This window comes from Oncorhynchus kisutch, linkage group LG7, assembly GCF_002021735.2.
Source record: "Oncorhynchus kisutch isolate 150728-3 linkage group LG7, Okis_V2, whole genome shotgun sequence".
NCBI lineage: Eukaryota > Metazoa > Chordata > Actinopteri > Salmoniformes > Salmonidae > Oncorhynchus > Oncorhynchus kisutch.
The window spans coordinates 31,315,393-31,331,304 of NC_034180.2; the positions used below are offsets into that span (position 1 = coordinate 31,315,393).

Sequence of the window (15,912 nt, forward strand, 5' to 3'; positions counted from 1 at the left end):
GGCCTACATGATATGGAAAGACCGTTTGTTGCACTTTATTAAATCTATTATTACAGTAAAATGGATGTAAGGCAATGGCCTTACACAGAAGGAGGATTTTCCCCCAGGTACCGGACTGGTCAAGCATTCTGCACTCGATAAGAACACTGCCAGTCTTCTATATCTGCGTGTACACAGGTAGCACATTTGTGATAAGGAGCACATTGGAAGGCATTGAGTGGGTTGAAAGCATTATGAGGGCTAGATGTCTTTAAAAAGGAGCATTCAACCGTTAATACTCATTATCAGCCACTTTTTCAGTAACTGGAGATGTGTTATTAAAATAACATTTAGCTAGCAGAGCTAGTTCAAGTAGCTGGTTCATCTGAGTCATTTGTGTTCAGTATGGGAGCAAAATAAAGACACCTTAAGAGCACACAGTGGATCAGTCAGACAGGACAGGTGAACAATAACGTTCAGCACAGAGAGATGTGAACATTGAAAAGCTGCTGAACACTAGCATGGTCTGGCAGTGTAGGGAAGAGGACAGGTCTTATGCTTGGATCACACCGGCAGCGTTCCTGCGCAAAATAGTACGCAGCATCATCTGGATATGGACGCAACAAAAATTCAAAATTCACCTTCTGATACCATTTCTGTCAAGCTGTCTACGCATACAGTTTGACGCATACGTTCGACAAATCCAACATATGCACCACACTGAACGCACTGCAACGATGCTGCAACGATGCTGCAAAGCAAATCCCATTTTATTTGTCACATGCACCGAATACAACAGGTGTAAACCTTACAGTGAAATGCTTATTACAAGCCCTTAACCAACAATGCAGTTAAGAAAACAGCAACAAAAAAAAAACATTAACATAAGAATAACAAATAATTAAAGTGCACCAGTAAATGACAGCGGGGCTATATTGTCAAGTTAATTGAGGTAATATGTACATGTAGGTAGAGTTAAAGTGACTATGCATAGATAAGGGGAGGGGGGCTATGCAAAGAGAACTGTCTATAACTAGTGTGGCTGGAGTCTGTCAAGTCTTCGGGCCTTCCTCTGATACTGCCTGGTATAGAGGTCCTGTATGGCAGGAAGCTTGGCCCCTGTGATGTACTGGGCCGTATGCACTACCCTCTGTATTGCCTTGCGGTTTGAGGCCGAGCAGTTGCCATACCAGGCAGTGATGCAACCTGTCAGGATGCTCTTGATGGTGCAGCTGTAGAACCTTTTGAGGATCTGAGGACATATGCCAAATCTTTTCAGTCTCCTGAGGGGCAATAGGTTTTTGTCGTGCCCTCTTCACGACTGTCTTGGTGTTTTTGGAGCATGTTAGTTTGATGATGATGTGGACGCCAAGGAATTTGAAACTCTCAACCTGCTCCACTACAGCCCAGTCGATGAGAATGGGGGAGTAGTCCACAATCATCTCAAATGCAGAGATTCATTGGAAATTAATGTAATTCTGGTGTACCAAAATGCAATGATGCAGTCAGTGTGATCGAAGCGTTAGTGCTGGGCAGAGCCCGTCAGTCGCAGTACAGGGCAGGCTGTTTAATAATTTTAGGAAAAGTAATGATAGATGACTCATTAGCCTAACCTTGGTCCTGCTCTTGTAAATTCTTACAAATTAAATTTAAAAAAGAATCTAATCTAAGAAAGACAAACCTGTACTGTACCAATCGACACACCTTTATCCAAATTTGGTTCAAGATTATGAACTAACTTTTTATCAGTAACACTGACCAGGCAATGGTTTACTGTATATTATGTCATGTATGTAAAGGTGACACTCCTTTCCATTATGTTAGTGATTAACTAGAATCGCATACATACAGTAGGTCTACATTGTATTGTCTGAGAACCTTTATGCAGAGCAGGGAACAATAATCTCTGTTAATCCAGAAGTGAAATCTAGAATCATTTGGGTCAGATCCGTGATTAACTTCTGTGTTCATACGGGTTAGAAATGGAAACAGGTAAGAAATGGAAACAAACTATTCACCCTCGGAAACTCAGCCCCCCTCCTCCAATCGACGCACTGGAGCAGTTTAAGCACTACCTTCGCCCAAACCTGATACGTCCAAATAACCAGTGATGAAAACCCCCAAAAACGTAACTAATGCAGCTCGTTATCTCATGCATCCCATTCATTCCGTTGGTCTACACGCAGAATCTACCCATGGGAGATTGAGGGCACACACACACGCCTGGGTGTTCCTCTTATTTACAATTACATTTGAGTAATTTAGCAAACGCTCTTATCCAGAGTGACTTAAAGTTAGTGTTTATTTTAAGATAGCGAGGTGGAACAACCATGTTTTATAACCTTCCCCTCAAGATCTATTATCTTACATTAGTCCCTGAGCGTCCTCCTCGAACTCTTGCCGTGCCCAATTCCAGTCCTTACCGGTGACTTAAGGGCTGAATAACATTGTAAAATTCCCGTGACAGAAGGATATATAGTAGAGGTCGACCAATTAATCGGAATGGCCGATTAATTAGGGCCGATTTCAAGTTTTCATAAATCGGAAATCGGTATTTTCGGGCGCCGATTTGCTTCTTTTTTTTTTTTTACAATCTGACTGAGCATACAAGTATCTGACTGAGTGGTGGTAGGCAGAAGCAGGCGCGTCAACATTCATTCAAACAGCACTTTCGCGCGGTTTGCCAGCAGCTCTTCGTTGTGCGCCAAGCATGGCGCTGTTTATGACTTCAAGCCTATCAACTCCCGAGATGAGGCTCGTGTAACCGAAGTGAAATGGCTAGCTAGTTAGCTCGCACTAATTGTCATTTTGTTGCATGTTCGAGCCCAGGGAGGAGCGAGGAGAGGGACGGAAGCTATACTGCTACACTGGCAATACTAAAGTGCCTATAAGAACATCCAATAGTCAAAGGTTAATGAAATACAAATGGTATAGAGGGAAATAGTCCTATAATAACTACAACCTAAAACTTCTTACCTGGGAATATTGAAGACTCATGTTAAAAAGGAACCACCAGCTTTCATATGTTCTCATGTTCTGAGCAAGGAACTGAAACGTTAGCTTTCTTACATAGCACATATTTTACATGGAACATATTGCACTTTTACTTTCTTCTCCAACACTTTGTTTTTGCATTATTTAAACCAAATTGAACAGGTTTCATTATTTGAGGCTAAATTGATTTTATTGATGTATTATATTAAGTTAAAATAAGTGTTCATTCAGTATTGTTGTAATTGTCATTACAAATAAATAAAAACAAATGTCAAAAAAAAAATCGGATTAAATCGGCATCGGCTTTTATAGTCCTCCAATAAATCGGTATCGGCGTTGAAAAATCATAAAATTGGTCGACCTCTAATATATAGGCACTGTATATACACTATACTGCAACAAACCATTAAAAAGACAGGGCACACAACACTAAAGGAGTAGTCGAAACACACAGGGACATTTTAGTCAGTACTGAGACAGAGGTAGCTAGAGGACACGCTGCACCACTGCTTCCAGGGCTCGCCCTCCAACCAGTCTCCTTCTCTTGCTCGCCGTCTCTTTGGTATGGGTTGGAGAGCAGGCAGAGGGGATTTGGCTGTGCACCACTGAGGCGCAGTTTCTAATCTCCTAAATCCACAACAGAGAGGTCCTGTCAACAGCCTGCCCCCACCTCACACACAGGACTTCACACCATACACCGGAAAGCAGTAGTGTAAAGTACTACTTACAGTGGGGGGAAAAAGTATTTAGTCAGCCACCAATTGTGCAAGTTCTCCCACTTAAAAAGATGAGGCCTGTAATTTTCATCATAGGTACACTTCAACTATGACAGACAAAATGAGAAAAAGAAATCCAGCTGTCAAAGGACACCAGAAACTAAATTGTAGGCCTGCACCGGGCTGGGAAGACTGAATCTGCAATAGGTAAGCAGCTTGGTTTGAAGAAATCAACTGTGGGAGCAATTATTAGGAAATGGAAGACATACAAGACCACTGATAATCTCCCTCGATCTGGGGCTCCACGCAAGATCTCACCCCGTGGGGTCAAAATGATCACAAGAACGGTGAGCAAAAATCCCAGAACCACACGGGGGGACCTAGTGAATGACCTGCAGAGAGATGGGACCAAAGTAACAAAGCCTACCATCAGCAAGGGCATTGAAGATGAAACGTGGCTGGCTCTTTCAGCATGACAATGATCTCAAACACACCGCCCGGGCAACGAAGGAGTGGCTTCGTAAGAAGCATTTCAAGGTCCTGGAGTGGCCTAGCCAGTCTCCAGATCTCAACCCCATAGAAAATCTTTGGAGGGAGTTGAAAGTCCGTGTTGCCCAGCAACAGCCCCAAAACATCACTGCTCTAGAGGATATCTACATGGAGGAATGGGCCAAAATACCACCAACAGTGTGAAAGCCTTGTGAAGACTTACAGAAAACATTGTCATTGTCAACAAAGGGTATATAACAAAGTATATAACAAAGTATTGAGATAAACTTTTGTTATTGACCAAATACTTATTTTCCACCATAATTTGCAAATAAATTCATTAAAAATCCTACAAATGTGATTTTCTAGATTTTTTCCCCCTCAATTGGTCTGTCATAGTTGAAGTGTACCTATGATGAAAATTACAGGCCTCTCATCTTTTTAAGTGGGAGAACTTGCACAATTGGTGGCTGACTAAATACTTTTTTGCCCCACTGTGTCATTTTTAGGGGTCTGTACTTTACCATTTATATTTCTGCAAACGTTTACTTCACTAGATTCCTAAAGAAAAGAATGTACTTTTTACTCCATACATTTTCCCTGACACCCACAAGTACTCACCACATCGACAGGAAAATGGTCCAATTCACACATTTATCAAGAGAACATCCCTGGTCATCCCTACTGCCTTTGATCTGGCAGACTCACTAAACACACATGCTTCGTTTGTAAATTATGTCTGAGTGTTGGAGTGTTCCCCTGGCGATCCGTCAATAAAAAAAGAAAAAGTGTGCCATCTGGTTTGCTTAATATACATTTAAAATGGCTTATACTTTTGATACTTAAGTACATTTTAGCAATTCTATTTACTTTTGATGGTCCATTTAAAACCAAATACTTTTAGACTTTGTCAAGTAGTCTTTTACTGGGTGACTTTCACTTGAGTCATTTTCTGTGAAGGCATCTTTACCTTTACTCAAATATGACAATTGAGTACTTTTCCCACCACTGCCAGAAAGAACAGGTCTGTCCCATGCAGCTACTCACGTCATGGCTGTAGCATGATCTTGCTCCAGAGTAACCACAGAACTCAGTGCGAAGCCACTGATGTTATGCTAAACACTAAAATCAGAAAATGGCATCTGACGTCTTTTGGAGCCCCCCAGGAAAAGGAGTAGAGGCCATGCCTGTGACAGACATCACAGAAAATACCCACAATAGAGAACCGTTCAAGGGCAGAATGTTGAGCTTTCATGAGATTAAGGGAGCTACGTAGCGCCAATGAAGCTACGTAGCGCCAGGCTCCTGAATCTCCCTGGAGTACATAGGGCAGTGTCCTTCTCCCTCCTCACTGGGAGTGTGGAGGCACCCCACCAGGCTATCCGCACTGCTTCGAGTCCACTACTCATCTCTTCACTGTAGGTTTGAGATCACTGAGAAGTAGAGAGGATATGATCTCCATGGCGAAGATGACAGCTGCTGAGCCTATGCTCTAGTGACTCTGAAAGCCTGGGAGAGAAAGAATGGAGGACGCTACTGCTGAGCTACTCTCATCTGAGGCTTCATTACTGAAGGCCTGCTGCTCCCAGCCTCCTCTCACGCCAATTCCATCATACCAACTCCAGATGGCTGGGGTGATACCATGCTCTAGAGATCTGAGCATCTCTGTCAGAGATATAGATAACATCCAGGAAAAAAACTAGCATTTTAGCACTCCCAAGATCATGCTACAGAGGGCTAGGACTGGGGGGAGGAACACAGAATGATCTTCCCTGAAGTGATGTAATACTTAATGTTCTGTGCTCATACAATATTGACGAGAGCTGCAGACTTACTCATTATGCATTCTTTATCTTGGCTTTGAGGTAGAGTCATTTACAAAATAAAACTTTTATTTTTTAACATGAAAATGCATTATGAAATAATGACATTAAAAATGAGTGTTTTAATGAAAATGACAGCCTAAAATAGTGAACGTTCAAAATATTCCTTTGTCTGTCAGGTCCACATAAAAAAAAAAATTATATATATATATATATCAGTTGTGTATTATTTGCTTTTATTTAATGACTTTATCAAATAAAGAATTTGAGGCAGTAACAGCCAGGCAGCAAATCTTCTAGCATTCTCTGTTCTCCCCCTACGGAACGGTCTTTAGTCATACTATTTAGCTAGAATAGCCTGACTACGTACAGTGCATTCAGAAAGTATTTAGACCCTTTGACTTTATCCACATTACACCCTTATTCTAAAAATGGATTAATATATTTTTAAAAAATCCTCCCCATAATGACAAACAAGTTGACATCTTTGCAAATTGATTCAGTACCAGTCAAAAGTTGACAAATACTCATTCCAGGGTTCTCTATTTAAAAAAACGATTTTCTACATTGCAGAATAATAGTGAATACATCAAAACATGTGGAATCATGGTAAACAAGGGAAAACAATCAATTTTAGAATAAGGCTATAACGTAACAAAATTTGGAAAAAAGGGTCCAAATACACTGTCAGACAGAGCTGCAGCAATCAATTTACTAGTTCTTTAAAGATGATAATGCATACATTCACAAACTGTCACTCGCGCTCGTCATTGGGTTGTCTGCATTCCTCTATCATGCAGTGGCCTATATCGTCTGTGTGTATTTAACCTAACATAGGCGTAAGTCTTAATTACCATGTTTCTTCGATAAACTATACAGAACAAAAATATGAAAACTTACAACTATTTTAAAAAATGGAACAGAGTTACAGTTCATAAGGAAATTTAAAGAAAATCATGAGGCCCTAATCTATGGATTTCACATGACTGGGCAGTGGTGCAGCCATGGTGGACATAGGCCCACCCACTGGGGAGCCAGGCCCAGCCAGTTAGAATGATTTATCCCCACAGACCATCCTGCAGGTGAAGAAGCCGGATGTGGAGGTCCTGGGCTGGCATGGTAACACGTGATCTGCGGTTGGGTCCAGTTGGACATACCGTCCAGAGAAATTAACATTACATTCTCTGGCAACAGCTTTGGTGGACATTCCTGCAGTCACCATTCCAATTGCACACTCCCTCAACTTGAGACATTTGTAACATTGTGTTGTGTCAAAACTACATTTTAAAGTTGCCTTTTGTCTATAGCCCAAGGTTCACCTGTGTAATGATTGTGCTGTTTAATCAGCTTCATGATATGCCACACCTGTCAGGTGGATGGATTGTAATGGCAAAGGAGAAATGCTCACTAACAGGGATGTAACCAAATTTGAGAGAAATAACCTTTTTATGCATATGGAACATTGATGTTTTATTTCAACTCATGACACCAACACTTTACATTTTTGTTCAGTGTAGGTAGAATATCTACTTAATGAAAACTACAACTCCCTTCAGCTCAGCATCCGATTAAGTCAGGCCCCCGCACCTCTGATTCAGAGGGATTTGGGTTAAATGCGGGAGACACATTTCAGTTGAATACATTGTTGGACAACTAGGTATCCCCCTTTCCCATATAGTTCTTGACTTACTTGCTCGTGAATTATTTGATTTCTCGCTAGAGAAACGGCACGTTGGGCTCACAAAAAAAGCAGAAGTAAATGGAATGCAAGTAATTGAACAGACGTTGGTCAATCAGTTGTTTAATAACCTACCCCCACCCACCCACCATTTTTAATAATAAATTGGTTAAGTCGTTCAACACTAGTAAACACCCAATGGGTGGGCTGAAGATACAATATAAATCAATAAAATCCAGCTGACTCAGTATTCCAAATAACCCTACAGGTATTGTTCAATCACTGCAATGGGTATCAAACTGGTTGAGTCAAGTAGGCAGTCAATCGCCTCAGTCAGGAGTCCCTGAATTAAGCTGCAAAATGAAATCCAAAAGATCACCCCCACTAGGATGTTGGATTCCTATGGCTAGTAGCTACTCCCAATGGACTAGAAGAGCAGTCAGCTACGTAATGTTTCTTGGAGTGAATATTATCAATCTCAATGGGCTTCAATTTTTAAAAAAAAGAAGATCTGTGGGAGAGATACAGTAGCAACCAGGAAATGAACTTGAAATTCCCTAGCACTCAGAGCATGATACATTTAATTATATTTTTCCTGGACAGCAATGGGGCGGCAGGGTAGCCTAGTGGTTAGAGCGTTGGACTAGTAACCGGAAGGTTGCAAGTTCAAATCCCTGAGCCGACAAGGTACAAAAGTCGTTCTGCCCTGAACAGGCAGTTAACCCACTGTTCCTAGGCCGTAATTGAAAATAAGAATTTGTTCTTAACTGACTTGCCTAGTAAAATAAATAAATAAAATGGCCATGTTCCTTGATCAGTTCTGGCAAAGAACATCGGTGTCCCAAGTCTATTGATTCATTCAGGTTCATTTGATCAGCTCTGAATAATAAGGACAGACTATGGATCTCTAGGAGACGGCCGCTCGCTCATAAGCTCAGGGCAAATGTGTCAATATTGATGAGGTTGTGGAAATCGCTTAGAGGAGGATCAGCATGAATGGAGGGAGTACCACAACAGGGAGTGTGTAAGGACAGAGATTGTGGATACATGAAAAGGATGAAGATTGAAGTGGAACAAAAGGTTCCTCTGACTTTTCCCTCTCCCCCCCAGACAGGCTAAAGTTTTCCCACACTAGAAATATGAAATGAGCTCCCTTAGGGCCGACCGATTTAGGTCTGTTCACAGAGCATGTCACAACTGCTGCCATGCTCTATAGTGCTACATCTGTCATTGACATTAGTAAACTTCGATTTTCAAGAGGGACATTAATGTTACGTTATTGCAAGCTCTGCTCCAGTAAATGAGTGATAGAGATTAATGGACCTAAGGAGGAAACGGTCCATCATGGCTCCAGAAAGGTTCTTAGCAAAAAGACTCATTCCCTTTGCTTAAAATACAACAACGTTCTACGGCCATTTTTTGTCCGCATTTAAAATCAGTGAGTTAAGTCCCATGAATTAGGTATTAACAGAAGAAAAAAATACCCAGACTGCATCAAAGTGAACCAAAAAGCCCTGTTCAAAGGAAAGTAAACTGCCCAAATGTTTATGCAAGGAATGATCGAATTTAGAACATGATTATTTTGGTTGCCATTATTGACCTTGTTTAACACCAGATAGAGACTTGGACGTTATCAACAGGATCAGCTTGAAAACTACAAGGACATAAGTGAAGGCTGCAAGCCTGAAGCTTATCTGGAACAGGTGGTGTGGTGGAGTGGGTTTTAACCTTGATCAGACAACAGCCTCAGAGATTCACCATACATTCAGACCGACATAGTAAAAGAGTTCTCCTTGTACAGTCACACACCCCTCCAAATAGTGTAGAAGACAACATCCAAATCAAAACATATAGGCATATCACAACCAGACTGGCTCGCTATTGTGACTGATTCCTCTGGGAAGCACACAGACCTGTAAGAGAACATTGTCATGTTTCACTGGCTCAGGCTAGTGTGTCACATTTCATTTGAAAGGGTTAATTGCGTCGAACTGTCCCTAAAATGTTTGCAAATATCAGGATCAGAAGTCAGTATTAAACAGCACTTAAATGTAGCTAAATCCCCTGTTTTATGTGAAATGTGTTCTTTATCCTGTAAACAATGTGAAAAGACTGTTTGGGAACCTCCATGACCCTCTGTGCCCCACTCTCCCTGCCTCCCAACAGAGCATCTAAGTCCCTCCTTATAATAGGGGGTGACAGCTTTATACATATACAACGTAACAACGCCAGAGCATGTCAATGGATACCATCGTCTTCCATGCGAGGAGGTCGTGCCACAAGAAAACCTGACTGGCACAGCCCTCACCTTCCAGGCAGCCCACAGACTAAAACATAAAATAAAAACTTGCAGGTGTGTTTACATTGTGCTCTCCCAATTGGCATTGAAAGCACAGCTAAAAGTCTGAGCATGGGAGAGGCTAGAGATAGCCCTGGTGGTTGTAGACCTGTGTGTGTGGAGGAGAGGGATGGGGGTGCCACAGGGTCTGGGCTGTAAGGAACTGCTGGCCTTTTGGGAGAGATGAGAGCACTGTTTACTTTGGGACCATTCCCTGTACGTCTTTCTGTCTGGGTGTGCTGGAGATTTCTCCAGAAACAAAAGGAGAAAGAACATAAGACTACATAGAAAGAGTGAAATACACCACAAAAACGAGAGGCAGGGAAATGAATGGCTCGATTTTCTCAAGATTTTTCGGTTCATTAACAGATTGCGGCAGGGTAGCCTAGTGGTTAGAGCATTGGACTAGTAACCGGAAGGTTGCAAGTTCAAACCCCCGAGCTGACACGGTACAAATCTGTCGTTCTGCCCCTGAACAGGCAGTTAACCCACTTCCCAGGCAGTCATTGAAAATAAGAATTAGTTCTTAACTGACTTGCCTGGTTAAATAAAGGTAAAATGAAAATTGCAGAGAGCTATTCAGAGCCCTGGGACACAGTCACTCATACTACACAACCTGCACATGACAAACGGTCACTAGTATTTCAATGAAAGACAAAAGATAACGTCTTCCCGGATGTGAACACACATTTGGTTGTTGAAATGACCTGAGAAGTAATGCCCCAAGCAGGAAGCCCATTATTGGTGGTTCTCATGTTACTCTTGCCTCCTCACAGACATACAGAACAGGGGCCTGGGGAGTATCTACATGAGGCATCTATGAGGAGACGGTGGAAACATGCACTGTTTCCACCACCGGCCATTTACAGTAGAATATCTGGGAAATATCTGGGAGTAGGGAGACATGAAGGGCTGTGTCATATCCTAAAGAAGCCGAAACGTCCACACTGACAGGCCAGGCTACTGGATGGATGAGTGGACGAAGGGGATGGGGCTAACGGTGCTCATCAATCATTCTTCCTCCAGTATTTTCTTTCTCCCCATCCACCCGTGATATGAACCATGCATGCTCTGCCTCAACGTACAAACCCAGGTAACATGTACACATTCTCTGGATTTCAGCAGCTTTAGACAGGTGTTGCTCAATACAACATTCAATTTTAAAAAGCATGGACATAGTGGGCACAAACACCAGATCTCGGTCAGGCAACTAGAATCAAACAGTGTGTTCAAACATACATCAAAGTTCATAGGGATTAGAACTAGGGATAGGCTATTCATCTACATTCTTTTCTGGATAACTGCTAAACTTTTCAAGTGTGTTGAAACCAATGATGCATGTTCTTTACAACCCATGACAACATCTGAAGAACTGCAGGAAATAATCTTCAGACCTGCAAAATTCTCTCCACCAACAACAGGGGTATGAACAGTGCTTGTGTGAGCAGGATATTCCCAATTAATCTTTTAATCTCAATTTTAAAAAAGGGCACAAATGAATGTGTTTGGGTAATTGAGTTAATGTCTTATTGAACTTACCTGGACCACTTCTATTCCTCTTTTCCTGAAAGGCAGATAAGAAAAAAAATACAAATCAGAATGTGTACAATCATTCATTATTCTAATATCCTGAAAATGTAGAGGTTGGAGGAAGAGACACAGCAATGCCTTAACTCCAACAGATTACCCTGACAAATCTGCAGACATTAAAACCAAATTGACTACAATTCTCCAGTGTATTTTCAAGCTTTCTGTAGTGGTGAACCAAAATGGCTACCAATCATAAGGGGAATCTCACACCATTACAAATGTTATGGCTGTTTTGAAGGGCAGCGAGATGGTTGGCAAAGAAACCAAGATAGCGCATGCACCTCGCCACTTCAAGGGTCCGGAGTCTGTCTCGCATAAAACATTGACAGTGATATACTTAAGTGCCAACAGACTTTGGCATTAGTGTTTAAATTCAGAACACACAAATCTTATGAAATTCTGGGAATGGAAACCAGTGGCATAACACTCAAGAATAGAATGTGAATTTGTTCTAGGAATTCATAAATAAAATGGCCATCAAGTCTAAATTAAATCATCTCTGAATGCTTAGTCTGGGAGTCCAGTGCCAGGGAATGCCTTTACGTTTCAAATCGATGGAGCTTTCGGTAAAAAAAAAAAAAAAAATATATATATATATATATATATAGGAAGGGTTGCTTGGCAACGCACCAACCTACAAGAGCGAAGTCCTTAGTAGCGTTTGTGTAAGCTGCTCTAACGTAATAAACCACAATGCTGTCCGACGACCACTGAAGGACTTGACAGTCTTTCATATCCACCCCAGTCTGCCCAAACAAACAGAAGTAGTATAAAGGCCGTTCACACAGCATCTTAGCTCAGGGTTAAGAGCGTCCTTAGCCCTGAGATAAGGGAGAGCTTAGCCCGGGGCTAAGCGAGTGTTCATACTTGCATATTCTAAAGTCAGCTAGCACCAACCTTAGCCCAGGGCTAGCTGGCCCTGCACCAGAGCAGGGTTCGCACAGACTTTGGGGTTAGCCCCAGAAATACAGTGCCAAAATATTCCGTGTGAAACGGGGTCAAGAGCAATGCGTAGACTGCCCAATCACAAGTGGCACATTCACTTAACTGACATATGAAAATAAAAACGCATAACAAGTAATTTCAAACTATTTAATCCAAAAACATTGGTTGCTAGGCCAAACAAAAATGGTTGCAATGCAGGCTGGCTAAAGTCTTCACTTAGCCAAGTAAAGCTACTAACTCCACAGCTGGAATGGTAGAAAACACTGTTTTCATAGATTTCTATTGACATTTAATTGCATATATCCATGACAGTAATTGTGTTGCATTAATTGCCCTGAATCAGAAAAGTTGAGGTCTCATTCGTTCACAGCATTCGCGTGATAGAATTTCAAAAGTGAAAGTGTTTACAAGGATGCCAACAGGAAAACAGCAAGGTTTATACATGACTGTTGGAAGTCAAATGCTAGGCTAGAAGCAACATTTAATAGTGTTTTAATAAATGTCTTGTTTATAACATAGGTTGCATGTCAGATATAGAATGTTGGTTGCATGTTGTGTTTGTCCATTGCCCAAGGGCTTTGGTATACATGTGAATCTTTAGCCCAGGGCTAAAGCTTAGTCTAGGGCCAGCCTAGCCTGGGGCTAAGACAGCCTGGGGCTAAGAGCCTGGAGCTAAGACAGCCTGGAGCTAAGACAAAAGCAGTATGAAATGGCCTTAAGTGGCTGAGTTCAAGTTTGAGTGTTTTCCGTACTATAAAAACAGTGATCAAAACAAATGTTAGAGGTCATCAAGTAGTGAGGACATGCAGGTCCTACTCATCTGAACATACAGACAAATATGGATGGAGGACGCAATGAACACTAAGCTAGGGTATGTGGAAAAACAGTGAACTTTCAGTGGGCACCATGTCAGAATGCTTGAGGTTATTTTTGTTTCAATAGAAGCTGTTCAAGCTTCTTAGAAATCTGTCAAGGCAGTGAGAGGGATGGGACATGTAGAAACCTGCTGGTTCTATGGGAGCGGTTGTCTAGATCAGATATTTCCTCATTATGAAAGCATGAGGTCCAAACGCAAACACGGAAGAGATGGCATCTTCCACAGAGCTGTAGATTTTAATGGTGATTAGCGGCCTCAATGATACCGGGCTTTCTGATGACTAAACATAATTACATGCTTAGTTAGACACAGAAGGAGATGACAATTGTCACAAGATTAGGTATTTTCGGAGTAAGGCATAAAAATGTATTATACGAGTAAAACATTTTACTGAGCCGGCAATTCATAACGTTTGAATTCTGCTTTCTTACCAATGCATGTTGCATTTGGACTCCCAGACTGATGCACTCATCTTACACATTTGAACCAGGGACCAATGCCTATGGGTGAATTGTTACATCCCTAGTGACCACATAATGCAATCAGAAAGGAAGTCCTACTATAGTGGACACATTTTCTCTTTGTGAAACTGAAATGATACTTCAGACTATTGACAGCAATATAACCTACAGCTAGAAATCATGGTGTGTGTGTTAGGCCAATGGCACCATGCACACAGGCACACTCCAAACAAACCTTTGACCTTAGTGCAGTAAAATAGGTGACAAGTGGAGTACATGTTACAGCAAGGAATAACCTGCTACTTAGTACTAGGCTAAATGACGCCCCCTTCAAAAGGGATGGGCACAGTTATTCCAATAGCTAAACGCACGTTAGCATTTGATTACCTCGGAGAGCATTCATAGTAAAAGAAAATGTAAGGTTTATTCAAAAATGTAATCAAATTATCTATGCAACATAGCCTACAAGTATAGACCATTACATTTGAAATGTTAAAGTTTAATGACAGTGCCCCCCATTTAAAAAACAAACAAATCCGTTTCACATGTGTGGCTTCTTAATGTCGGTCAAAGAAAAGTGACTATAGTCAGACACTCCATGTGTAGCAAGTGAAGTGGGAGATTTCTAAATCAATGCAAAATGTAATTAAAATGACAGAATTACATTGGCTAAATGATCAACCAATAGGGAGGTGGTTGTTTCATATGAATGGAGATGTAGACATTGGACAGAGAGCGCAGCAAAATAGCCTCAATTAGCCTTGCTACTTTAGCTAGCTAGTTAGTTGGCTGGCTACTGTAGCTAGCTTCTTTACAACAATTTGATGCAGTCAAGACCGGCACTACCAGATGGTATGATAGGTAACCTATGGCAGCAACAAGTTTGTCTAACTTGCGAGTCAGTTTGGCTACTTTCTATCCCCAACTCAGCCATAGACTGAGAGAGCAGCGCACCGGCTTTTTTAAAAACAAGATTTAAACCATCTTAAAATAAAATATAAAAAAGATAGTATATGAATACTGAAAATCATTTAAAAATGCCCATCCCTATTCCTTAACTATATTTTCCAAGAGTAGGCAAAACACAGAAGATTTGATTGTTCAAACTGATCCCTAACCACCCTATAACCTATATACTACACGCCGAGCCATCCTCCAGAGGGAGTCATTTGGTTGGAGGGTTATGAAGAGATTTAAAATATTTGGAGGATTACATTGTCATAATCTGTGCTGGCTCAATCAGGTTGCTTTGAGTCAACAGCTCCCTTGGCAAGGTGAAAATCACTCACCACTGCCATCAGCAGAGAATCCACTCTGAAAAAATATCCTACCTAACACACAGACCTGCCCTAGTTGAATGGTTTTTGGTCATTACACATTGTCTGCCCTTTAGGCGTTTTCACACGGGCTGAGTGTGACACTCCTAAAACACAGGCAACAGAGAGAAAGGATTGATTAAAGCCAGTTTGCCTGAGTGTTGTGGGTCCCGTCCCTGCTTGTTGATACCAAATACAGCACTATTTAGCCATCAGCAGGCAGGGTTTACAGTCAGTTCTGCTGAGGAAATCCAATGCAATCCCTGCCCCACTTTACATAGCCTTATATAACCATTCACTGCTGGAGACTGATACAGCAAGGCACAATGTAAGGTAAGAGATACCATCTCCCTCTACTCGAGAGTCAAGCACATTGCACATACACCTACTAGGTGCTTTAGTAAAGCCTCTTTTCCAAATTCCAGTTGCTCAGGTTCCACAAACCTAACACCCCCCATGTTATAAGAGAGGTACCTGGAGCCACAAACCGCACCCACATACCCCCATCTTACACAAACATATGTGTGGTAGTAGAGTAGTGGCCTGAAGGCACACACTTAATGTGTTGTGAAATTGGTTGTGAATGTATTGCAATGCTGTTTTTTTTTAAATGTTTTAACTGCCTTAATTGTGCAGGACCCCAGGAAGAGTAGCTGCTGCCTTGGCAGTAGCTATTGGGGATCCATAATAAATACAAATACACAAA

At 41.5% G+C, this 15,912-nt stretch overlaps 1 protein-coding gene across 3 annotated transcripts in view; it reads right to left on the minus strand.

Annotated features, from left to right (window-relative positions):
• The window catches only part of LOC109894462 (inositol-tetrakisphosphate 1-kinase), a 38,940-nt gene that overhangs the window by 19,474 nt on the left and 3,554 nt on the right, over positions 1-15,912 (minus strand). For all 3 annotated transcript variants that reach the window (XR_004210623.1, XM_020487969.2, XM_020487967.2), the window contains exon 3: positions 11,557-11,581. Coding sequence is in view for 2 of the 3 variants with exons in the window: in XM_020487969.2 (XP_020343558.1) it covers positions 11,557-11,581 (25 nt within the window). In the remaining variant the exon portion in view is untranslated. The remainder of the gene's footprint in view (positions 1-11,556; positions 11,582-15,912) is intronic.